This window comes from Lactuca sativa, chromosome 4 (genome assembly GCF_002870075.4).
Source record: "Lactuca sativa cultivar Salinas chromosome 4, Lsat_Salinas_v11, whole genome shotgun sequence".
Classification (NCBI taxonomy): Eukaryota; Viridiplantae; Streptophyta; class Magnoliopsida; order Asterales; family Asteraceae; genus Lactuca; species Lactuca sativa.
Window position 1 is genome coordinate 249,987,905 of NC_056626.2, and position 25,915 is coordinate 250,013,819.

The 25,915-nt window shown below is 38.1% G+C and overlaps 1 protein-coding gene across 2 annotated transcripts; it reads left to right on the plus strand.

Annotated features, from left to right (window-relative positions):
• Positions 1 to 1,876: 1,876 nt before the first annotated feature.
• On the plus strand, positions 1,877 to 4,809 carry LOC111911073 (transcription factor ALC). 2 transcript variants are annotated; one of them, XM_023906855.3, is made up of 6 exons: positions 1,877 to 2,382; positions 2,649 to 2,741; positions 2,831 to 2,896; positions 3,048 to 3,113; positions 3,206 to 3,478; positions 4,541 to 4,809. In XM_023906855.3, the coding sequence occupies exons 1-6, from the start codon at positions 2,107 to 2,109 to the stop codon at positions 4,589 to 4,591; spliced, it is 825 nt and encodes a 274-aa protein (XP_023762623.1). In that variant the 5' UTR covers positions 1,877 to 2,106; the 3' UTR covers positions 4,592 to 4,809. The 2 variants fall into 2 exon arrangements, with proteins under 2 accessions (XP_023762623.1, XP_023762624.1); XM_023906856.3 differs by having other exon boundaries at positions 1,883 to 2,331.
• The last annotated feature ends 21,106 nt before the right edge of the window (positions 4,810 to 25,915 follow it).

Genomic DNA, 25,915 nt, shown 5'->3' on the forward strand with positions numbered 1-25,915 from the left:
TTTTCTGTAAGGATAACTAGTTAATATTAGTATAAAGTCTGTAAAACCTTATTAGATTAGGACAACATAAGTGAAATGTGAAGCAACGTTTATATTTTAACAGAAAAGTCGTGAATAAGTATGAAAAATGAAGAGAATATGTAAAATCATTTATAAATCAACAAATAATGGACGATTATTACAAAAAACTTCGAGTAAATCAACTAATAATGAATGAGGATTACGAAAATGAACGAGGATTACAAAAGTTCAAGTAAACAGTCTAGTATGAAGGGGGTGTTTGGCTTAGCTTTTCATGGGGCAAAAGTCATTTTTGGAAAAGTCACAAAAAGTCAGGTTTTCCTGACTTTTTCAAAAAGTTCATTTTTACTTGTATCCAAATTCAAAAGTAGCTTTTAAAATGCATTTGCCAAACCTTTCTATCTTTTTCTAAAAGGACTTTTGGCTTCTAAAAAGCTAAGCCAAACACCCCCGAAGAATGAATAGTGTGAATACAAAACTTTTAGCTGTAAATCAACTAATAATGAACGACGATTACGAAAATTTCAAGTAATCAACTGATAAGTTTTGAAATGATGACAAATCGTTAAAATTCGAAGAAAAAATGTCGATGATTACCTTTCATAGTCAACAGTGACGAAATTGTTTCATTTAGGTTTTTGTCGGAAGACATTTTTCTTCGATTTGTTCTTCACGAGACTGATTTTATGGTTTTTGTTCGAAAACGGTGATTGAATCGTTTTGCAAAATTTTTTCGTGTTATGGGGAAACGATGATATGTTTGAAGAGGCAAATGATGATTTTGCTGACAAGATTTGATGTGAGATAAAATTACACAAGTGTCCTAGATGGTTTAATCTTTTGGATTATTTACAAGTTTACCACTGTGTGTTTATAAATTTTAAGCTCATTAAATGATTGGACTCTCTCTCTCTCTCTCTCTCTCTCTCTCTATATATATATATATATATATATATATATATATATATATATATATATATATATATATATATATATATATATATATATATAGGGTTAGGTTATTTTGTTTTCACTATCTATTGTATGCATGTATGATTGATTCTGGACCAATCATTTTAGTTATTTTAAGAAAGTAATTAATGCATATTAAATGCTGAAGATGTAATTAATACCCATTATATCTTCAACATGTAATATGCATTAATTACTTTCTTAAAATAACTAAAATAATTAGTGCAGAATCAATCATACATGCACACAATAGATAGTAAAAACATTTGAACCTAACTTTTTCTCTCTCTCTGTATATATATATATATATATATATATATATATATATATATATATATATATATATATATATATATATATATATATAACAAAATTACAAAAGAGTCTATATTATACAAAAAATATAAAATAAGCTATAATTAAGAGTTCTAAATTCATCATGTTGAGTTCCAATCAACGCTTATAGTTTTTATAAGATTCGTTTCATAAGTTCTACGATTTTAGTGATTCATATTAGCTACTTGATAATCTAATTCGATGATCGTTAGTTATCTTCTAATTCGAAAATCTTTGACTTATCTATAAAAAAATAAAATAGAACTATACATATAAATGAATTTTATAAGATAATATTGTAAATTTTTTCTTCCTATATCTTGAGTGAACACTTTGTGCTTTGCTTTCTTTCCATGTCAAAATAGATCATTGGATTTTCTTTTCTGATATGAATGGAAATTCAAAATTTTTTTTTAACAAATGTAATACATTTTATTTTTATATAAACAAGGGAACAAATATGATAATTAGGAAACCTTAAGGACTTAATAAATATATAGAAAACAATTAAGGCGGGAGAAGGGAATCAAGTTGGTTAAAAACCCTCTCTAATCTCCCTCTAAACTCTAAAGCCTTATAAAACCCCATTTTCACAGACGCGAGTACTGAAGTACAAACACACACAAATCAAGAACAAACACACAAGAAACAATTCAAAGTTCAATTTTGCAGAAACAGGAAATTCTCATTGTCACAAATCTCATCATCCTTTGCATTTCTCTGTACGTTTCCTTTGCAATCATTACTCGAGCGTGGGTTTGTTGTTGGTGTTAATTAATGGCGGATCTATACGGAACCAACAACGATCGCTCTTTTTCCTCTTCTTCTTCACTTGAATCCGAAGATATGTCGTCTTTCCTCCAAACTTTCCTCAACAATCCGTCAACTAAGGGAAAGTATGAACAGTTGCTCCCTTCGCCGCCGTCGATTCCTACTGATTTTCTCGATTCTGACAACCGGATTTCTGATCTCAGCTCTTTTTATTCAACGGAGGCGAATCAGGTAAACTTTCCTCCGACAATCGATGTGGCTGGATTTGATATAGGATGTCAGGTACGATTTTTGTTTTCACTTGTAATCGGTGGTGAATTGTGTCCTCTATGATCCCTGTGTTACTGAAATTGAAAGGATATACTTCAATTTTTTCATCTTCTTCTCCTTTTTCTTCCGATTTTAGTCATAGTTCGAATGTTTCTGGATTTTCGATCTACTGAGTACTGAGTGTGAAGAAGATTCGTTCTTTTTTTGTACTTTATCTTCCATTCTTCTTTTCCCTGATGTTTCTGTATATCTCATCAATACCTTACTGCGATCTAAAGGTACAAAAACAGTCCGAGGGGCGTCAAAATTCAAACCCTCCACGTTCCTCAAAAAGGACAAGAGCAGCAGAGATTCATAATCTGTCTGAGAAGGTCTGTCTTCCATTATGAATATGATTGAATTTTGAGCTTCTTCTCCCTTCAATGTATACTGATATACATATTTAAAATCCCTTTTTCAGAGAAGGAGGAGCAGAATTAACGAGAAACTGAAAGCTTTGCAGACCTTGGTTCCAAATTCTAACAAGGTATATCAAAACTTCATAACCTCATCAAATTTCTAATGATCTATCACACACTGATGACAATAGAACATGGAAATAGAAACTTTTTCGTCATGTATATGCCTTAACTCTGGTTTATAACGATTTAAATCTTCTATCTTCTTTTGTACCATAGACTGATAAGGCATCAATGCTCGATGAAGCCATTGAATATCTGAAACAGCTTCAACTGAAAGTACAGGTATATAAACTAGAACTCATTGTGTGTTCTAAATTTATAGCATCTGATAACTCAAATACTGGAAAAATAACTGTTTTGATTAAATCTTGCAGACGCTTACTATGAGAAACGGGTTTGGGTTGCCACCTATATATTCACAAGAACAAGAAATGCAAAGGGGAATGATATACAATGAGGGATTCAAATTACCAAATACAAGTGAAGTTGGAATTACATTCACCCAAAATCAAGATTTCTCAATTCGAAGGGAATTTGATATTCCTAATCACATTGGGATGCCTACGTTAACAAACATCATGAAACCAGAAATTGTTTTTGGTTCGGAACTCGCAAATGAGAATCACTATGGGTTTACGAATATGAAGGTAAACTAAATTGACTAATATGTGGAATTTAATCATTTAATCATTTAATGTGATTGTTAGGGTTTCGTAATTTGGGCTTATATTTATTGGATCATATTTGATATTTAAATAGTTTGTTTTAAGGGTTAATTACAAACACAACCAAAATAGGAGGGGTGAATGTGAATCAACATGATAACCATGTTTTGAACAAATATCACAAAATAAGTAAATAACCACACATGTTTCAAAATGGAATTTCCGAATGTATTTCTTTTTATGAAATCTAAATTTTCAATTTTTTGCAATATTGCATCCTTTTTTATTCATTTGACGAAAAAAAAAACACATTTTTTATGAATTATGTAATTCAATGTAGTTTTGCTATAAAAAAAAAAAGCGAAATTGATGTTTATCTTGTCATAAATGTTGAAGGTCATTTTTTTTACTCAAACTTTTTATTCCACTTTTATAATCGGGTGGTGTGGGTCCCAACATATTATAAAATATAGAGTAAATTACACGAATAGTTCCTATGGTTTAGGGTAATTTGCATGTTTGGTCTTTAAATTATTTTTTTAACTCGGAAGGTTCTTACTGTTTGTTTTTGTTACGCGTTTTGTCCTTGTCTTACCTAAAAAACTTATTTTGCCATTGATTTTTAATTTATTTAAATAAACATACCACCAATCTCATCCTCCTCATCTTACCTTACATATCTCATTATTTTTTCTTATTTAAATAATAGTTTTTTTTAAGGAAGATAGGGACCAAGTGCATAACAAAAACAAACAGTATGGACCAATGATGTAACAAAAACAAACAATATAGACTTTCCGAGTTAAAAAATAAGTTAGAAACCAAATATACAAATTACCCCAAACTATAGGGACAATTCGTGTAATTTACTCTAAAATATATTAGAACCTTCACCGGTTAGTAAACTAGGGTTCCATCAAACTCTAGTAAAAAGTTTGGTAATTATTAGTCCCACTTTTTAGCAAATATGATGCAATAAATATAAACCCAAAATAAGATATTTTAAAAATATTATCTCCCATGACACAATTTTTATTCTACCAGGAAATAGGTCACAATAGTGGAAAAATGCCTTCGCCTGGCGTGTCCTTGTGACCCTTAACACTTATTGCATCTAGATTGGAGGAGTATATAAATATATCAGAATGTTCCCTGGTTTTATGTAGTATAATAATTATTTAAAAACATTTAAGTTCCAAACAGAAAAATAGAGAAGAATTGTTTGGATGTGACCTCTTTTGGTCATTGAATCTTGATGTAGTGGTTTATATTTTAGCTTAATTGCCCGAAATGAAAACGTACTTTTTATTTAATGATTTGTAATTTAACTAACAATTATGTCTAGAATGAATAGCACAATAATTGATCCAAAGAGGTTTTTGTTTGTGTGATTTTGAAATATTGGATCGATTAGGGAATGGTTGTTAAGATTTTGTTCTTGATCTTACGAGCTTAATATCCTATAGACGAAAAGTGATTACAATCACATTAAAATCAATTCTAAAAAAGGATTTGGGATCTTGGATTCCTGATTTGGATTGCAAGATCTTATACCGATCTGATCCCACCTCTTTAGCATTTGACATATAGTCAAGCCTCAAAAATCAGACATAGAGCCTAAAAACTTGTTTCGACAACTTAAAACCAAGCCTGTTTTTTTTTTCTTTACATTTAACATGAAATCGAGCATTGGCGATCACATGCAACTTCATAGAGCACAACACTTCATCCATTAATCTCGAATTTTCAAAACATCACCACATATTGGTCAATCCCATTGTGATATTGTAGGTTTAGTTGTACATGGTTAGAGTGGTTTTTTTTTTTTTTTGCTTAAGATGTGTTTTTCCTAATTGTTTTGGTTTGCATCTATAGCAATTATGGTTACTACTTAAGAAATTAAAATTCAGTCCATCATCGATATCTTAATCAACATCAAATTATAATATGTTCGAATTAACAATATATTACGAACAAATTTTGAGAACAATTCATTTTGATAGTATCTTCCGATTACGATCTTACAAAACGTAAAACAATCATCCGTAGAATATTGATCTTGACAACGTTGGATCATGGAAGGGATTATAACTCTAAAACAAAATGCAGAAAATAAAAAAGTGAAGAGTTGACAATGTCAAAAAACTAAATATAATAAAATTCGACGGTTCAGAAAAAAAAAAAGGTTTATTCGAGAAGGAAATAATAATATATGATATTTGGAGATTCTTTTGATAAATTAATATGTTATCGATAGGAACACGGTGACTAAAAATATGCCAAAATACACTTATGATAATGCTAACAAGTGTCGATATACTCGTGTAATAAATAATAATAGATCGAATTATTAGACAAGCACCAACCAAGATTGATTGGGTGGTCTTCATATATGTTTTAAAAATTAGGATATATTTGTTTGTGCCATGTGTTACACGGAAATTTATTTACATAAACATTCACATTCATGGTTTTTGCATGAAATTATAGCATATTCTTGCATAACAAGATAATGGATTTGTTTCACCAAGCTTACAATGATGATGGGCTAAAATTCATTCATATTAAAATTTGCAATATACAACTTACGTGAAGCTAGAAATAACAAAAACAAATACAGAATATTAATAATCAATATTGGATTCAGAAGTCAGGAAATTCATTTGACTTTCAATTTAAAAATTCTATCTACGAACGATAAACGATCTTATCGAACACAATATCCTTCCTCCGTTTGTGAGCCCCAAACACCACAAAAAAAAAAAAAAAAAAAAATCATAAAATTCCATAGCACCCATAACATAGTGTATACAACCGCTTTCAATGATGATCTTTGCATAGCTAGCTAACATATTCACCAAGTCCACCTAAGAAAGTCATCCTTTAACTGTAGACATCATAAGAAACTAATTCCCACCAATTTCCAATAGGAGACCATATAGTAGTCGCCACCTCACATTGAACCATTATGTGGCCAATTATCTCCTCGTGATTTAAAAAAAAAAAAGGACAAATATTTGATACTAAATCAATTCACCTATTAGACATTTTTTTTTGCCAATATGTTAACTTTTTTGGAATATTTTTTTCATAATTAGGATGCGTATTATTACTCAATATATTAGAGGATACAAGGTGTACATGAGACTAATCTTATTGTATTAGTATATGTGGGCTATACAACATGTAACTACAATGATGATAATGTACACTAATATGCCCCTACAATTTTGGGGGGAGGGGGTGGAGGTTGGTAGGACGAACATTCAAACCGGAACAAAACTTAGTAAATAGAGAAGATGAGAGTCATTTGGTGAAGATATCATCATACTACTGTAAGGGACACTTAGTACGTAAATTTGTCCAGTGGCGACCTAATATGCACAAACTGAATGTCAATCTCTATGTCTAACGTATGCCAATATTGAACGGGAATGGTCGGTAGATAAAAGGCATTAATATAATCAAGATAGATAATGGTGACCTTCGATAGAGGACAATGAAGCTCATGCAAAAGATTCTAAAGACAACATCTCTGCCATGGCGTTGTCAATGCCTATGTACTCTATTTCACTTGACCGGGAAACAATCGTTGTCATTTTGAGGACCATGATATAAGTTTGTCCCCAAGATAAACATGGTACCCATTGGTTGAACGATGAGAGACATGGTACCCACCCGAGTCGGCATCAAAATAAGCGAGCAGGACGGTGGTGGTAGACAGGTGTATATGAAAGCCTTGGTCAATAGTTCCACGTATGTAGCGCTAGATGCATTTGAGAGCATTCAGATGAGGCTCTCTGGTATCATGCGTATAGAAGAAAATATACTGAATCAAGAGGGATACGTCTAGGTATGTAAAAGTCAGATACTAAAGACCGTCGACCACATTGCGGTGTAAGTGGAGTCGGCCACAGGAGGACCGGTATGGTCGAGTTTCATCTAAGACTTGACCGGGTGTAACATGGATTGTAGTTCGACATGTGTGCTCGCTATAAAAGCTCCAATTCATATTTTTGTTCGGAAAGAAAAAGGTTGGTCTTATCTCAGGATGTCGAGATGTCGAGAAAGTAAGATAGATTACCCATATCTTTCATTGCAAACTCAAATGATAACACTGATATGGTGTGTTGCATAAGATCTATCGATGACGTTGTTAGTGTAATGTCATTAATGAACATGGAGGAATCAGATTTGCTATGAACAAAGATGATTTGGTTGATGTACTCGGTGAATCTTAGAAACCAGACTCGAGGGGCTTGTTTCAAGCCGTAAAGAGACTTCTGAAGGTAGCAAGAATAATCATGATGCTCTTCATCATGAAAATCTAGAGGCTAGTGCATGTAGACAGTCTCGTTGAGTTTACAATAAAGAAGGTCTTTCTTTACGTCTAAATGATGAATTGACCAATGTTAAGGATTGATTATATGGTATTCATTTCAATGGCCAGACTAAAGGTCTCATAACAATCAATGTCGAGTATTTAGTGCTTCCTATTAGCAACTAACCGTGCCTTACATCTATCGAGAGAACCATTTGTGTTGTATTTCTTTTTTAAATAAACACATAGAGTGTACAACATTATCCCTTGGAAGCCTCAAAACAAGAACCCAAGTTATGTTTGAAATAAGAGCATTAAATCGCTCTTTCATGGCAATGGTCCATTTTGGGTCATAGAGATCATGATATGGGACTTAGATATGGAGGACTCGAGACATGAAGATTAAGATAATTAAAAGGTTTTAAGATGCCACATTGAGATCAAGTGACCATATGTGGCTAGGAGGAGGGCAGGAGGGGCCTCGATTTGATTTATGGAAGTCGGAGAGGGTAGATAACAACAAGAGAGTAAGAATTAAGAGGTTAAGGTTATGTTGTTTGTGAACCACCATCAAAGGGGAGGTTCAGATAAAGTATGTGAAGAAGTATTAAGGAAGTGGCAAAATATGGGTGATTCATGATCAAGGTGGTCATCACAGAGCGAGGTGAGAGTTTATGGGGAAGATTAAGGTGAGGGTAATATAGTCACCCGAAGACTTGAAAGTGAGAATAAGAGGTGGTTTTGTTGAATAATTTGGTGAAACGAATTTTATTTTTGATGGAGGTGGAAGGGTAAGGATTAAGAGGTGCATGGACATATATAAGGCTACGAAACAATAGGTTGTGGGGATGTGAGCTTGAAACAAAAGGGTGCAAATAATATTATTGATGGAGCGGATCATACTTTCAGACATCTCATTTTTTGGGAGGTATGAGGATAGGAGAAAGGAAAGGTGATACCATTTTGGTCAAAAAGTGAATGAAACTCATGATTTTCAAATTCTCCCCATGATCTCATTGGATTGATTTAAGTGTTGTTTGTTCTTTTTTTTGAAGAAACAATTCATGAAGTCTCCAGACCACCTCTGCAACCCTCTGTAGTAGAAGAGGTGGACCAAACGGTTGTAGACTGTAATAAGAAGCGTGTTTGTTTTTTATAACATTTGCATGCTGCTGTAGAGATTAAAAAATTAAAATAAACTGATTTTATAAGCCGCAATAGTTTTTTAATATCGAAAAATTAATAATGTATGACATTTCAGCAAATATTTATGATATTTCAACAAAAAAATAATGATATTTCAACAAAAAAAAAAAGATATTTTAGCAAAAAATAATGATATTTCGTCAAGAAATTATCATTATTCAGTATAAAAAAAATCGAAAAAAAAAGAATTCAACAGGAATAAACAAAAAAAAATATGAAAAAAAGTTAAAAAAAAAAAGATTCCAACAATATATAACCAAGATTTCAGCAAGAAAAAAGAAGAAAAAGAGGTTAGAAGAGGCTAGAAGAGGCAATACCTTGTGAATGCTATGGCTACACCCGCAGACTTACAACACTCTAGTACTATATGCCAACCTAGGTCCTACCACCAATCCAACTATATCCATCCCAGGTCGAACATGCACTCGACCTAACACTCAACTGAACTTGAGTCCTAACTGGAGCTCTAACCTGGTCCTCGAAACCTGCAATCTGATGTCAAGGAAAAATGTGAACCAAATGTTGGAACGTCTTTTGAACTCCCAACTCACACAATCCTCAACCTAGACGACCACTCGACCGCCTTCCTCCCTAATGAGGATGTGGATTCCTCCTAGATTCACTCTTATTTTTGCTCCTGAGTACCTGATCGATTCCCCCCCCCCCCCCCCACTCAGATTCGACTACGTCTTCACAACACATAAGAATTGAAGGATTCCCAAACCCTTTTTGCTTTCTAACAATCGATCTTATGGTAACCAACGCTCACCAATGTTAGTGCTCCATCACTAGCTGAACCCTAAATGACCACAGAAATTCTAAAGACCAAATGACACTTCCTGAATCCCAATGTAACCGACAGCCCCTGATGCTTGAAATGATACCACACTCAAATCTTGAAGCTCAATGACAGATGCTCCAACCAATACCTCGGCAACAAGCCACTTCCCTTGGTGCTTCTAACAGTCACTTCAAGATCAACTACTAAACCACTAAGTCCTGACGATGCTGAATAACCATCTTGTTGACACTGACCGCAAACATTCCCATAATGCCCTTGACAGATCTCTACTACGATCCGTGTGAACACCGAACACCTCGAACCAACAAAAAGTGAAACGACCTTAAACTAACCACTAATAACTCACGGTATGCAAATGGCATATGAAAATATTTAAAGATATACTCCAATCATGAGCAAAGAAATGAGCCAAATATGTGCCTACCCAAACTGATGTAAGATTTCAATAACCATAAACATGATAGAAACTATGAGGAAAGCAAAATATAACATACCCGCAATATCGCCTGAAGAAACCGCAAATCTCTCTTCCTTCCGAAGCATCTGCGATGAAACGTGAGCTGCCTCAACAACTAAGCGGGGGAAATTCGCCCTGATGTAACAACGTAAAAATTTAAAACAATTTTTCATTTAAAAAACAACTGTATCTCATATAATAGTTCACAAAATCTCATAATGTCAAATGTCATAATAAAAACAAATCCCAGAATCTCAAACAACTCTTCTTCCAGTGTGTACAGATCATGTCGGCGCCTTCCCACGATCCTTGCTAGTACCTGAAACACATATCACATAACACGGTAAGCATAAATGCTTAGTGAGTTCCCCAAAATACCACATACAACACATACGCCACTCAAGGCTATATCACAGTACGACCCTCCGGTCGATGTGTCTCAGCGGGACCCTCCATCCCCGTAGCTCGTTGGACCCTCCGGTCCGGTCTGATTGAGGACCCTCTGGCCTCATGAGTCATTGGACCCTCTAGTCCGGTCTATATAACACATAACATACATATAGCACAATGCACATAATCTCAAACATACACATAACACATAAGACCCTTCGGTCTGCACATAGCTATCACTCTAGGTAATATATACTGAGAAGACTCACCACGTATGAAGTCGGATAAACTATCGTGCTCGAATATCCCGACCTAGCCTCCTCCTATCAACAGGATAACATCTCTGATCAAAATCCTCTCATGTTCTCATCTCTAATATGATGGGTTTTGAGCATTCTAACACTCCTATGGTGTACATGCAACCTTAGAAACCTTGGATCTATGTTTGACTATGATACATGCAAAAATTATTTTTCCAAGGTTCTTATCCTATCTAGCATGGCATGGGGAACTTGAATCAAATAAAGCTAGTATAATTACTTACCTTGTTGTTGTAGTTGATTGCTTGGAGTTTTAGAGCCTAGCACCAATAGTGTGGATGCCTCAAATGGAAATCACAAATCACCACAAACTTTGGAACTTTGAGAGAATAGTAATCACCTTCTTGAAATCGGCCTTCTTACTTTACTAACCACAACTAGTGTGATTTCAAGAACCAAAGCCTCCTTTATATAGTGTGGTGTATTAGGGTTACATCCATGTAAACCCTAATACCCATGTCTTTTCATTTCCATGAGATCCATGGGTTAAAACGCCATGGAGTATCCATGGACTTTCCAAGCAAGCCTAGCCCATTCCAAATAAGCATTAGCCCACACTATATAAATATAAGAGCCTATATTTAATTAGTAATACTTTTGATCTCTAAATTAATTCTAGATTAATTATAGATCAATACTAATTAAATAATATGATTTTATATTAATATATTAGAACTTATAATATATTAATAAATCATAATTTATACTATTCTTAAAAGATTATCCACAAATTGTTCGGGTGAAGTGCAACCCAAATGGACCATGTCGGGTCGGGTCAAGTACATACCAAATATAGTTATGGACTTAGACACTATATCCAACAGTCTCCCACTTGGATAAGTCTAATAACTATAGTTGCAAGTATGACTTCAGGAACCGATCAGCAATCGTAGCTCTTTAAACTTTGTTGAACTAGAACGCGCCATTTTAGATAAGTGATCATATAATCCTCTGTTCTAGATATCAGCCGGACAAATACATGGAACATGGTCTTGCTTATTGTCCAACATTTGTTTCCCGATTTCCGATGTGTTTGGCATAGAACATAACTGAACACATCAATTTAGTTCTGACCGGGCCCGGTACATAGGTCAAAACAGAATCATCGAGGGGCCCAGATATCGCTTCTAATCCTAGAAGGAACAGATAAACTTCGACTCATAAGTTTGCTTTACTACTTGTTGAATTACACACAAAAGCATGGTTTATAACATCGAGTTACCAATGCGTTTTCGTGAAATCAATGCATAACCAACTCATAGGCAACAAATCATATCTCTAGGTTTGAAGACTTATATGATATTACCGTCTCACGATCACTCGAGATAAATTCCATGAAGTGATACAAGTGAGCGTGGGTTGAATCCAATAATCAGAACTTATGAGTACTCATGAGTGTTGTAGCCCCGCTTTGTTTAATATCTTAGACCTCTACAAGCCAACCCATGACAGTCTTGATTCATATTTACTTCCAACATATGACCGACTGTGGAGAGTTTGAATAATATGATATAAACCATAACATAATTATTCTGGAAGTCAAAACATGCAAAAAGAAATAATAGCAAATGATTGACAAGAGATAGCAACACTTTACTCATAAATAACAACTTTTATTTATCATCAAATGTCAATTACATTTTACAAATTTCAAGATTATCTAACTACTAAAACTAATATCATCCTTCAGCCCTATGCTCCGAACATGCTGGAGATGCTTAGCCCGAGTCAGTCCCTTCGTGAGGGGATCTACTGGGTTCTCATCCGATGATACCCTCGTTGCCACGAGGATTCCTACTTCTCTTTGATGTCTGATGAAGTGATATTTTCTGTCAATGTGTTTGGATCTCCCGTGATCTCTCGGTTCCTTGGCTAATGCAACCGCACTATTGCTGTCATAGAAAATCTCCATTGGCTCCTTTATAGCTGGTACAACTCCAAGGTCTCCGATGAAGTTCTTTAGCCATATAGCCTCCTTTGCTTCCTCGCTTGCTACTATATACTCTGATTCACAAGTGGAATAAGCCATTGTCTCCTGCTTGGAACTTTTCTAAGTAATTCCCCCTATGTTTAGGGTAAAGACCCAGCCCGACTGAGAGCAGAAATTATCCATGTCAGTCTGAAAGCTAGCATCACTGTACCCTACAACTCTCAAGTCATCACTCCCACCGAGGGTAAGGACCCAGTCCTTAGTCCTCCGCAGGTACTTGAGGATATTCTTTACCGCAGTCCAGTGTGCCTTGCCAGGGTTTCCCTGATACTTGCTAACCATGCTCAAAGCAAAGGCTACATCAGGTCAAGTACACGTCATAGCATACATGATCGATCCTACAGCTGAAACATAAGGTATTCGACTCATTTCTACTATCTCAGCCTCAGTACTAGGGCTTTGTGTCTTACTCAATATGGCGTTACTCTGGATGGGTAACTCTCCTTTCTTGGAGTCCTGCATGCCGAATCTCTTCAGCACCTTATCCAAGTAGGTACTCTGACTAAGTCCAATTAAACTTTTACTCCGGTCTCTTAAGATCCTTATCCCTAGAATATAGGCAGCTTCTCCGAGGTCCTTCATATAGAAACACTTTGCAAGCCAGGACTTAACTTCCTGCAGAGTTGGGATGTCATTTCCTATGAGTAGTATGTCATCCACATACATTACCAAAAATCTGACTATACTCCCACTAGCCTTGATATAGACACAAGATTCATCTTCACTCGTTGAAAAGCCAAATCTTTGACTTTCTCATCAAAGCAAAGATTCCGTCTGCGAGGTGCCTGTTTCAATCCATAAATGGATTTCCCGAGCTTACACACTCTACTGGGGTACTCTGTACTGACAAAACCCTCTGGTTGAACCATGTAAACACCTTCAGTCAACTTACCATTAAGGAAAGTAGTTTTGACATCCATTTGCCATATTTCATAGTCATGAAATGCAGCAATGGCTAACAGAACCCTAATAGACTTAATCTTGGCCACTGGTGAAAAAGTCTCATCATAATCAACTCCTGGAGTTTGAGAATAACCCTTTGCAACCAGTCGTGCCTTATAAGTGTGTACATTACCATCCATGTCGGTCTTCTTCTTGAAGATCCATTTGCACCCAACTATCTTACGATCAGGTACATTGTCAACCAAGTTCCAAACTTGATTGTCATGCATGGACTGTATCTCACTATCCATAGCCTCTTTCCATTTAGCAGCCTTAGGGCCTGCCATGGCTTCCGTGTAGCTGTTAGGCTCATCCAGATTTACCAGTGTGTTATCACTGATAAGTGTCTCACTTTCTGCAGTAATATGAAAACCATAATAATCCTCAGGTGTATTCCTAACTCTAATGGAACGCCTCAGAGGTATAGATTCTTCAGTCGGCTCAACAGGAGTTTCCTCCTCAGGTTGAGGGCTAGGGTTTTAGGTTCCTTCACCACTTGACTCTTGAATTTCCTCAAGATCAATTTGCCTCCCATTGTCTCCTTGGCCCATGATCAAGTTTATCTTTCCCTGCTCCACATTCTCACTTATTCTTAGTCCCTGCAAATCACAACATATGTGAATACCACAACCTGTGTCAAGGACCCAAGACATAGAATGAGGTGAGTTATTAGACAATATAGTGTATATACCTGCATGGTTGGGTTTTACTTTCCCATCCTTCACATCTTGCTGGTACTTTGGGCGGTTTCGCTTCCAGTGCGACTTTTCATGACAATAGAATCATTCAGCCTCATTAGGGTTAGCAGAAGGAGTGACAAAACCTTTCTTGGTTTTGGTTGAAGAGGTGCCTTCAAGGGTCTTACCCTTGGTACCCTTAGAAGGGTTCTTTCTCTTTTTCCTTTTTCCATGCCCGATTCCCAAGACATTGGCCGCAGTTGGAGTAGGAGTAGGAGTAATAACAATCGACTTACCCTTTAGACCACTTTCGGCGGTCTTCAAGAGTTCTTGAAGTTTGCTGAGGGTGACTTCTTCCTTGTTCATGTGATATGTCATGCGGAATTGATCATAACACGATGGAAAGGAGTGCAAAATGATGTCTATTGCTAACTCCTCAGGGAAGTTCACATTCAGCTTCAGTAAACGGTCCACATACCTTTGCATTTTGTGCATGTGGCCTGTGATGGGTTCACCATCCTTCATTCGGGTTGTTATCATGGAGGAGATTATTTCATATCGCTCTTGACGAGCACTTTGATGGTAGCGGTCCATCAAGTCCTAGTGCATCTCAAAAGGATAATAGTCCTCATAGGACTTTTGGAGCTCGGCTGTCATGGTGTCCATCATGATGCATGCCACTTTTGTAGCATCTCTCTCATGTACCTCAAATTCAGCAAGCTTTTTAGGAGTAGCAGTTGGCTCGGGTACCTTCAGCTCCTTGTCGAGAACATATTCTTTGTTCTCATACCGAGTGACCATCCTGATGTTTCTGATCCAATCTGAAAAGTTAGATCCATCAAAGATGACTCTCCCACAAAGATTCATGAGAGAGAAGGAGTTAGTAGGGTTTAAGCCAGAATCATTGTTATTGGAAGACATCTGAACAGAAGAAGGAACAGATTAGATTAGATATATAGAGATAGTCCTTAATAAAACACCCAAATGTAATATTAAGGCTAGGACCCAACACAATATTTTATAACTTAGAAGAGGGATGCCGTAATCTAAGCTATAAGATATTTGAAGGTACGCGAATGATGATTCACCAATTTCCACTATGAAAACCGAAATATTTAATTAGGTTTTAATTGGTTTAGAAACTCCTAGATTCTTTGAGATTCATTGAACTTTCTTCAATGGCATGTTTCAATCTCGAGTGTGTCCTTCAAATTTTGTGACTGGGATGCCGAGGATCACAAAACAAGGTGTGAAGTAACCATGCAAATTACTTGGTACCCTTAATGTATCACCCCTCAATCGATGTGCCGGTTAACCACACACGCTTCATCGATACTATGATAAACATTAAGTCACCCTTTACCTACCTTGTTAAGTTCAAGTTAGTGTGTCGGTTAACCACACACGCTCCACTAATGACTTAAACAAAGTGTAAAGTGTAATTTCATGGATTAGCACCTTATTCACATTTTCCTAAAATAACTAAGATTGGGAATTTAATAATGTTTAGTTACTTTAGTATTATCATTATACTTTTAATGAGAATTTATAAATCCTTGTCCTACCCATTCGGCTAACGACCCTCCACCGATCAAGGAAGCGGTGGGTGAGAGTGGACACCCATTAAGTTGCCATTTTATAGGCAACAACCTTATACCCCCTTATAGAACGGCTTCGTGAATGAGGCGTACTAGCGGTAAGACGACTTGATCTTATATATATATATATATATATATATATATATATATATATATATATATATATATATATATATTATTAACTTATAATATTATAAAGTATAAGGGTTGAAATTTAACTTTTAAAATTCTAAGGGTTGGGACTAAAGTTTTAATCATGAATTTACTTGTTCCAAAACTTGAGGGCAGGTTTTGTAAACTTTAAAAACTTTTCATTTCTTATAACTTATGAATTTAATTGAGTATTAAAATGAAGACTCTTCATTTTTTCTAACTCTTGTGTTCTTTTAATGGACTTTATTAAAGTGTGACCTTTGGATTTCCATAACTTGAGGACAAGTTATGGACTCCATTAAAACACATAATGATCAAGAATTAAACTACCAAGTAGGTTACAAACAATTCCTATGATCATCTAATCTTCATAAGTTCAAGAACATGAATATGAACATTCCAAGAATCATAAATTACTCATAAAAATTGTAATTTTTGATAATAGCCATTGTAAATGGATTAGCATAAACATTACACCATCTAAAACAAGTTTTATAACACCAAAACAGTTTAGGGTAATGTTTCTAGTCCATTTCCAGCAACAAAACTCTAAAAATTGGACACTCCAGCCTCTACGTCGAGTGCATGAACAGAATCAACGAGTAGCATGCATTTCTTCATGGACTCGGCGAGTTCATACGGCAGTAAACAAAAAATTCGATTTTTAAGCTATATGCATCAAGTATCAAGTAAACAAGCCTAGGCTCTGATACCACTGGTGGGTTTTGAGCATTCTAACACTCATATTGTGTACATGCAACCCTATAACCCTTGGATCTATGTTTGACTATGATACATGCAAATAATTATTTTTCCAAGGTTCTTATCCTATCTAGCATGGCATGGGGCACTTGAATCAAATAAAGCTAGTAGAATTACTTACCTTGTAGTCGTAGATGATTGCTTGGAGTTTTAGAGCCTAGCACCAATAGTCCTGATGCCTCAAATGGAAATCACAAATCACCACAAACTTTGGAACTTTGAGAGAATAGTAATCACCTTCTTGAAATCAGCCTTCTTACTTTACTCACCACAACTAGTTGCGCGGGGTGCAATTTCTTGGGTACCCTATTAATCAGAAGGATATTCTAGTCGATCCGGCCAAGATAGAGGCCGTGATGCAGTGGGAGATTCCGATGTCTGCAATTGAGATTCGGAGTTTCCTGGGTTTAGCGGGTTATTACCGGAGATTTATTAGGATTTTTTAGAAGTTGTGTGATCTTTTGGATTAGCTGGTGTCGAAACCCTAGCAAGGATAAGCATGAGTTCTAGCATATTGGTCATGGTAGGGTAGGAAAAATTGAGAATTTTTCCAGTTTTGACTGCAGTAGGGCATTAGCTGAATCAAAGTGGGGGAGAATCACCCAAGGATTCCGAAGCAAGAGCGGTTATGAAGATGGGATAAGTTTCGCATAATTGTCAGGAAGGAAGAAAGCCCAAGCGGTTGTATGATTTGAGGATAGTGTGAGATAGAAGATCAAAAAATCTTGCCAATGATGAGATCATGTTCTCAGAATGTTTGCCAGCAAGCCTTAGGGAATCGGTTTGGGGATTCCAGTCAGGACATGGGTCCAATTTTGGATGTTAGGTCGCGTGTATGCTTGATGTCGGATGTGTTCAGATTAGCAATCAACGAATGAGATAGTGTCAGAGTGTTGTAAGTCTGCGGGTGTAGCCGTAGCATTCACTAACAGTCAGATAGTGTCAAAGTGTTGTAAGTTTGCGGGTGTAGCCGTAGCATTCAATAGTAGCCAGATAGTGATAGAGTGTTTTAAGTCTGCGGGTGTAGTCGTAGCATTCACTTGGTTGGTAGATAGCATGAGCGCGTTGTTAGGACGCGGAAGGAACAGTAGTACCCACCAGTTCGGGTGTAGAAGTAAGGATATGGAAGTCCATGGATTGGATTTCGGAATTATCTGGATGGGTTAGATTTGCTGAAGCCAGAGATAAGACTGTAGAAGCACCGCTACATCTATGAGAGCAAGGAAGCAGTGGACTGCTTAAGGTCATTTATGACATACGGCTACCAATGGTCATGTAGCAATCACTTTTAGCCTTGGGTTTGGTGACGTCAAGATTCGATGCAGGGACCCGATCGGTTGGATCAGGAGGTTGTTAGAGCCTCAGTGACATGATAACCAGTGGCAACTAGTTCCAGAGAAGGATTTTGTTAAGAAGTCATGCGAGGCGACTAAATAGGGAGTCCTTTGGCTCCGTAGCCGGGCTGGAACCCGGCATTTCAGATGACTGAGGAATGAATTGAGACCAGGAAGGTCTCGATAGATGTTGGAAAGCAGCCATGTAGCAGCATGTTGTTTCAGGCAATTCAGTGTTCAGGCAGTACAGTGATTCAGGCAGTTCAGTCCGGCATTTCAGATGACTGAGGAATGAATTGAGACCAGGAAGGTCTCGATAGATGTTGGAAAGCAGCCATGTAGCAGCATGTTGTTTCAGGCAATTCAGTGTTCAGGCAGTACAGTGATTCAGGCAGTTCAGTGTTCAGGCAGTTCAGTGTTTCTGGCAGCTCAGTGTTTCGGGCAGTCAGTGTTTCAGGCAGTTCAGTGTTTTCAGGCAGATCAGTGTTTCAGACAGTTTTGGGTCTCCAGCAGTAATCGTAACTGAGGATCTCAGGTATGGTAAGTGTAATAGATTGCTGAGTAATGCTAAGTTACTCACCACGGGTTTCATCTGTAATGAATCAGTATGGGTGGTCTATTAGGGATTCAGATCATCTAGAGATAGCAAATTTCAGACAGAGTACATGTAATCTTGTTGCGAGGTATTTGTTCGCCTGAGGATTTTAAGGATTTACAAAGATTGGTCACGGCTACCCTGGGAAGCCTAGGGTGTGCTCAGGATGGTGACCATGTTACTTGAGAAGTGAGCAGGTAGGGAATAGTAAGGAATGATTTCGAGGACGAAATCTAATTTAAGTGGGGGAGAGTTGTAACGCCTCGGTTATTTAAATAAAATAACAAATGAAAGTACCGAACTAAACTGTGAAGAATTTTAAAAGTCAGGGGTTTGAAGTGTAAATTCGGGACTTAAATTGAAAAGATTTGAAGGCTTAAGGGTTTATTGGTGATTTAGGGATCTATTATGAAAGAAATTTATGGGATCAGGGCTGAAAAGGTAAGTTTTGGATTCAGTTTGCAAAGATTTCTGAAGGCAGGGTTAAAAGTGTAAAATATGGATTAGTTGAAAGAAATGAGGGGTTTAATTTGTCATTTGGGGCAAAGTTTCATGAGCCGGTATATAACCCCAACATCATGGGTGCAAAACCCTAACCCGAATGGAGATCGGTTGCACCTCCCTTATGTCTCCATTCCTCCAGCCGCCATCACCGACCCTTCCCCCTTGTTTCTTCGATCAGTCGCCGACGAGTAGGACCACCGAAGCCAATAGCCTTGCCCCACCTTTCTGACCGAGAGCTTTGTTGGAGACCAAGTCGGAGCAAAGGTCCCCAGCCGCTGCAACCATGGGAATGACTTCAATCGTTGCTGCTTCGCCGTGGGTTGCTGCTGTCGCAGCCTCGCTGCCGGTAACGACGTGTTTGCCATGATAGCCACCAAGACCGATGACCAAGTGGGGTTTTGTTGCTGTAAGAGGCGTGAGTGATCAGAAGATCGATGGTGAGCCCATCCGCCGCCATAGGTCCGCTATCCGTTGCTGCTGCTGATCTTTTCCGTTGGCAGCCAATTAGCCCACTGCTCCCATGTGCCAGTTGATCTGCAATGCCCCTCTCCGCCTCCTTCCACCGCTTTCCCACGTCGTTGTGCCACTATTGTTGCTGTTGGACGTTACTGCTGCTGCCGGACCACCGTGAGCCACCAGGTGGGTGGTTGGGTCCATAGTGCAAATGAGAATCATGTGTGGGGTTGTATTCCCATTGTTAGTGCGTGATGTGTGTGTGATTAGTTTAGTGTGTGTGTGTGTATGGTTAATTGAGATTAGCTTTATAAAATGTAACTTGAATTTGGAATAATGAAAATGAACCAAACCACCACCTTAAGGTGGTGGCCGCCGCCGTGAGCCGCCATCAACCACCACTACCCGAGGTGGTAGTGGGTGGTGCCCCGCTAGCAAACCCTAATAGGCTTAGATATTGGTTTCGGGCCTATTGGGCCATGTTTGAGTGAAAACCCCTAATTATGAGTATTGGGCCTTAGACTTATTGGGCCCACTTTTGGGCCATTGGGATTGGATTGTGAATTAAGCCCAAACTATTCCATGCCATTTATCTAGTAGAGTAAAGAACTTAATGGATTAAGTCCTTAATGAGCTAATTGAGAAAATCTTAATATTTGAGAAATTATCAGGACACACACAAGAATTATTTAATAAGTGAAATATTAAATAATAATCATTGGCAGAAATTAATCTAAGCAATAATGGACTTAATGGATTAAGTCCTTAGTGGGTTAAGCCCTTAATGGGTTAAGTGAGAAACACTTAACCCAAATTATTATTTTATGAGAAACCCTAATTTCACTTGGGTATATTATTGGGCCTTATGATTGGGTTATTAATGGGTGGCCATCCAAGAATAAACAAATGGACTAGGGTAATTAATTGGGCTTTAGGGTAAGGCCCAATTTGGAAATTGGGCCGTAGTTTGGGCCTAGAGGGTTGTATGATATTGGGCCCTTAGAATGAGACATGATGGACTGGACTGGACAATTGGGCCTTAAGGGAAGCCCATGTAGAGGTTTGGGCCCAATTTGGAAAATTGGGCCATATGTTGGGCTTTGATCCCTAGTTGACTTTGGGGCTATGGATTGGACCTTGGGCTTGGGTAAGCCAAGCTTGGGGTAATGTAGTAATTATCTAAAGTATGTAATTATAGTTATGTAGTGGAACCCAATTATTAATTGGGCGTTATTTTGATGTTGACAGATCGGGAATCTGTCATCTAGCAGCTGGGGTCGAGTCTGCAGGACTTCAGTAGTGTGGGATTGAGTCTACGGGACTTCAGCAGTGTGAGGCGAGTTTCCTTCCAGTAGGAACGAGTCTACGGCCACAATGCTAGCCCGTTTAGTTAGCAGTAGTTCCGGACTACAGTCTGATGCAGTAGTTCAGTATGCTTGGTGTCTTTATGATACAGACATGGTATGAGTTATGTGTTCCGGACTATGGTCTGATACAGTATGCAGTATATGTGTTCATATTATATGCTATGATTATGTTATGTTGTTCAGTTAGTTCTGAACCTCGGTCCGATGCAGTAGTTAGAGCGTTTGATGTCTTTGTGATTCAAGCATGTTTTGTGTTATGTGTGCCGCACTCTGGTCCGATGCAATATGCAGTGTATGTGTTCATGCTAGTTGATATGTTCATGCTATGTTCAGTTAGTTTCTGGACTTCGGTCCGATGCGGGGGACGGGGTCCCAGTCAGTTCCGGACTTTGGTCCGATGCAGGGGACGGGGGTCCCAGTCAGTTCCGGACTTCGGTCCGATGCAGTTAGTTCTCGACTTCGGTCCGATGCAGGGGACGGGGTCCCAGTCAGTTCCGGTCTTCAGTCTGATGCAGTTTCCGGACTTCATTCCGATGCAGTGGGAAAGGCCTAATATGTGTTTATATGTTATTGTATGGTATGTGGTAGTCTAGGGAGACTCACTAAGCGTCGTGCTTACAGTTTTTAGTTTTGGTTTCAGGTACTTCCGCTAGCAAAGGGAAGATCTCGGGATGATGGCATCGCACACACCACAGCTTCAGTTTTATCCTGGGAGTTTATTTCGGTTATTGTTATTATTGATACAGTTTTGTTTTGACACAGTTACTATGACATTTGATTTACTTATTTCATGATTTTATTATATATGATACTCGATGATTCGATTTTTAGTAATATTAAAACAAAAAAAAATTGGGTCGTATTTTGGGTCATTACAAATGACCTTCTGAGGTCAGATCTGTTTCTCTAACCTATAGATCTGACCTTACCATACTTAATAATCACGTAAAGGCCAAATCTTTACACTCATGCAACGTCCATAATGCTTCTTTTGGTGAAATAGCTTCTAAAATGGCAACCTAGGTTTATATCTACAATGGAACAACATAAAGCAGGATGGTTAGGACTCTCTAGACCTCTTAAGGTCCAGATCTAAGAAGCATTCCACCTTGGGACCTCATAAGCTTCGAATCCAAGCTAAAGAAGGGATAAGAAAACCCTAGATTCAAGTAGATCACCATAAACACGAGATTGAGCATAGATCCATACCTCTAGTAGCACCTACTGATAGAATAGTAGTAAATCTAAGTTCCTTAGTCCGCCTAGCTTGTCCTCCTTCCTTCTTCCTTTCAAAATTACACTAGAGATGATGAAAATGGCTTCCTCTCTCTCTCTCTTACTATTCTCTCTGGTGCTCTGGTCCTCTCAAGGGTGAAGGTGGCCGCAAATGAGGGCCATAAGATCCTTTAAATAGGGCACATGCCCGAGGATTTAGGGTTTCTATCCACAGCACGGACTCGTCGAGTCGACTCTTCGACTCGTCGATTGCCTTCATTAAACACGTCACCAAGTCGCGATTCTACTCGTCGAGTCTCTATTCTTAACTCGATATAAATAATTAAAATATGCTACCTAGAAATCCGGATGTTACACCTGATATGACCAAGTTGATGTCAATGATGGCACAACTCTACCTCCAATATGCATTATTGGCGATTGTGACCCTTCCACCCACACCTGCCACAGTTAGACCTTCTGCGTACATCCTCACGTGCCCTTTCTTCCTTTGCGTAACTACCACGACCCCTCGGGTCATTGGCATCGGCTATGGTAGTGTCAAACTTATCAGATTGGTGAGCCTAACTAGAGTCTGCTTCCTCTTCCCCAACTGCATATCTAAACTAACCTCTTTCTCCCAGGTTACCGTGACCTCCCTATCAACCGCATGTATAACTGAGGCTCGCCCCTCGATTCTGGAGAGCACTCTATCAGTGACACGCCCAATGATATCGGGTAACTCTTCTCGTAGTGCTCGCGAGATCTCCACAGTGATCCAATAGCTCCAAAATCCTATCCTTGACTGAACCAAAGATCACAGGGGTTTGCCCCACAATATCGCGGGTAATCTTCGATGAGATGAACGCTCGTAACTTCTTGCTAATTGGCTCAACACTCGCCCCTGAATCAGAACAACCTCCCTACGTGCTCATCTCCGGACTGAAAAACCACAAACAGATGATCAAAACATGTCCAAGAACTCTCCTCCCTGAAGCTTCTCAGATTCTCCAAGACTCTCACTGATTCGAGTGTGGATCATATGCATTTAGTAGTAAGGGCCCAATACTACCTTCCACACCTATCCATACTTTCCTCAGCAAATCTCCCGAATCCTCCAAGTCACTTCCTCAACTGATGTACCCACTAAACCACACTACTATCCCACTAAAGCATTTCCTAGGCTTTCCTAGGTTCCCTAACTCACCTAGTCCTCAGTGACTGAAGGATTCCCATTAATGTCAACTAGCTACCTCATTGATATAGCCACGTGTAACAGAGATCAGATAATCCTTTGAGTAAAAGACTCGATCCTAAAACGGTTGGACTCAAATGAGAGTTGCACAGTAGGGCCAAGTCCGTCACTCTGAGATTATCCAGCGTGTGCCACATGTGACCTATCATATTCACTTAGTAGCTAACTCACATTTCTAAGAGTCCCACAAAGCACAAAGCAAGCAGCATTCGGACAACGGAAAAACAAACTAACCAGCATACTCCAATCAAACCATTCTATTCAACTATCTGAACCATACTAACAGGCAATTCCAAAAGCTCAAACAATCAGGCATAACCTAAACAGGCCATCCTATCACTAACTAATCAATACTAGCATGTAGTTCAATAAGCACATATAGTAGGATTACAAGACATCCTTCCTAGATCCTTAGCCCTAATCTAGCATGTAGTTCACATATTCACACTTCATATCATAATAAAACATGTATGGGTATCTTGGGGAAAACTTACTTGAGCTCTGTTGATTGCACACATCACACCTCTTGTTCTTTGTCAAAAACTCTTAAGTTTAATTTTAGAAAAATTATTTTCTTGTAAAAATATTTTAAACCGTAGATTTGAGTCAGACACACCCGAGAGTGTGTCCGAATACCTCAAACCAGGGCTCTGATACCAACTTGTAACATCCCAAAATTTAAACCGAAAATTTCATTTTTAATTAGGTAAGTTATAAAAACAGTAGGCTAAAAACATCATCAGTGTCATTCAAATCATACTCAAACCTAAGTGTCAAAAATCAAAACCATAACATGTCATAGTAAAAAAAATATCAAAGTGCAATTCCCCGAGGATCTCGTAATGTGAAAATAATAGTGTTATGCGCTGCGATCAAGTCGGCTCCTTTCCTTTTGATGAAAAAGTACCTGAAACCAAAACTGAAAACTATAAGCACGAACCTTAGTGAGTTCCCCCATCATACCACATACCATACAATACACATACTGCCTAGCATATTCGGCTGTTGGCCTACCCCTTCGGTCTCTTTCAACTGGTAACCGCCTAGCATATCAGGTTGCTGGCCTACCCTTTCGGTCTCTTTTAACCGGTAACCGTCTAGCATATCAGGGTGCTGGCCTACCCATTTGGTCTCTTTCAACTAGTAACTGGGGACTATTTCACCCCTACCACTACCACATAATATCATAGCATATACACATAAATCACATACTGCCTAGCATATCTGGGTGTTGGCCTACCCCTTCGGTCCTTTCGACCGATTACGGGGACTATTTCACCTCTCCTACCATTATCACATAATATCATAGCATACTAGCACATAAAGAATAACAGATAGTGGCATACCAAACAATTATCACAAAGACAATCATCTCAACTATATTCAACTACTAGTGGTCCGACATTGGTGCATTCGACCCACTTTTACAGGAAGGTAACTCACCTCACACTGCTGAAGTCCCGCAGACAAAACTCTAGCTCCTCGATGACAGGTTCCTGAACTGTCAACATCAAAACAACACCCAATTAATAATTGGGTTCCAATACATAACCATAAGTCCATGCTTGGGGTAAAAAGACTTCTTTACCCCTAACCTAGCTTGATTCAAGCCCAAGGCCCAAACTCACACTCCAAAGGTCTAAAAGTCAAACAATAGACCAAAGCCCAACATATGACTCAATTTTCCAAATTGGCCCCAGACCTCTACATGGTCTTACCTTAAGGCCCAAGGCCATTTACTCTAGTCCAAACATTTGGCATTCCGATGGTCCGATATCTCATAGTCATCAAGGCCCAGTTATGGCCCATTTACGACCCAATTTTCCAAATTGGGCCCAAACCCCTCACATGGGCCTTAACCAAAAGCCTATGCAAATATTCTAGTCCATATACTTGTTCTTGGATGGCCCATCAATAGCCCAATAACCAAAGCCCAACAGAAAGGCCCAACTCAACACCCAAACAAAATTAGGGTTTTCACATAAAATGACGATTAGGGTTAAGTGTTCTCTCTTAACCCATTAAGGACTTAATCCATTAAGTCCATTACTCTACAAGGTCAACCATACAATGTGGTC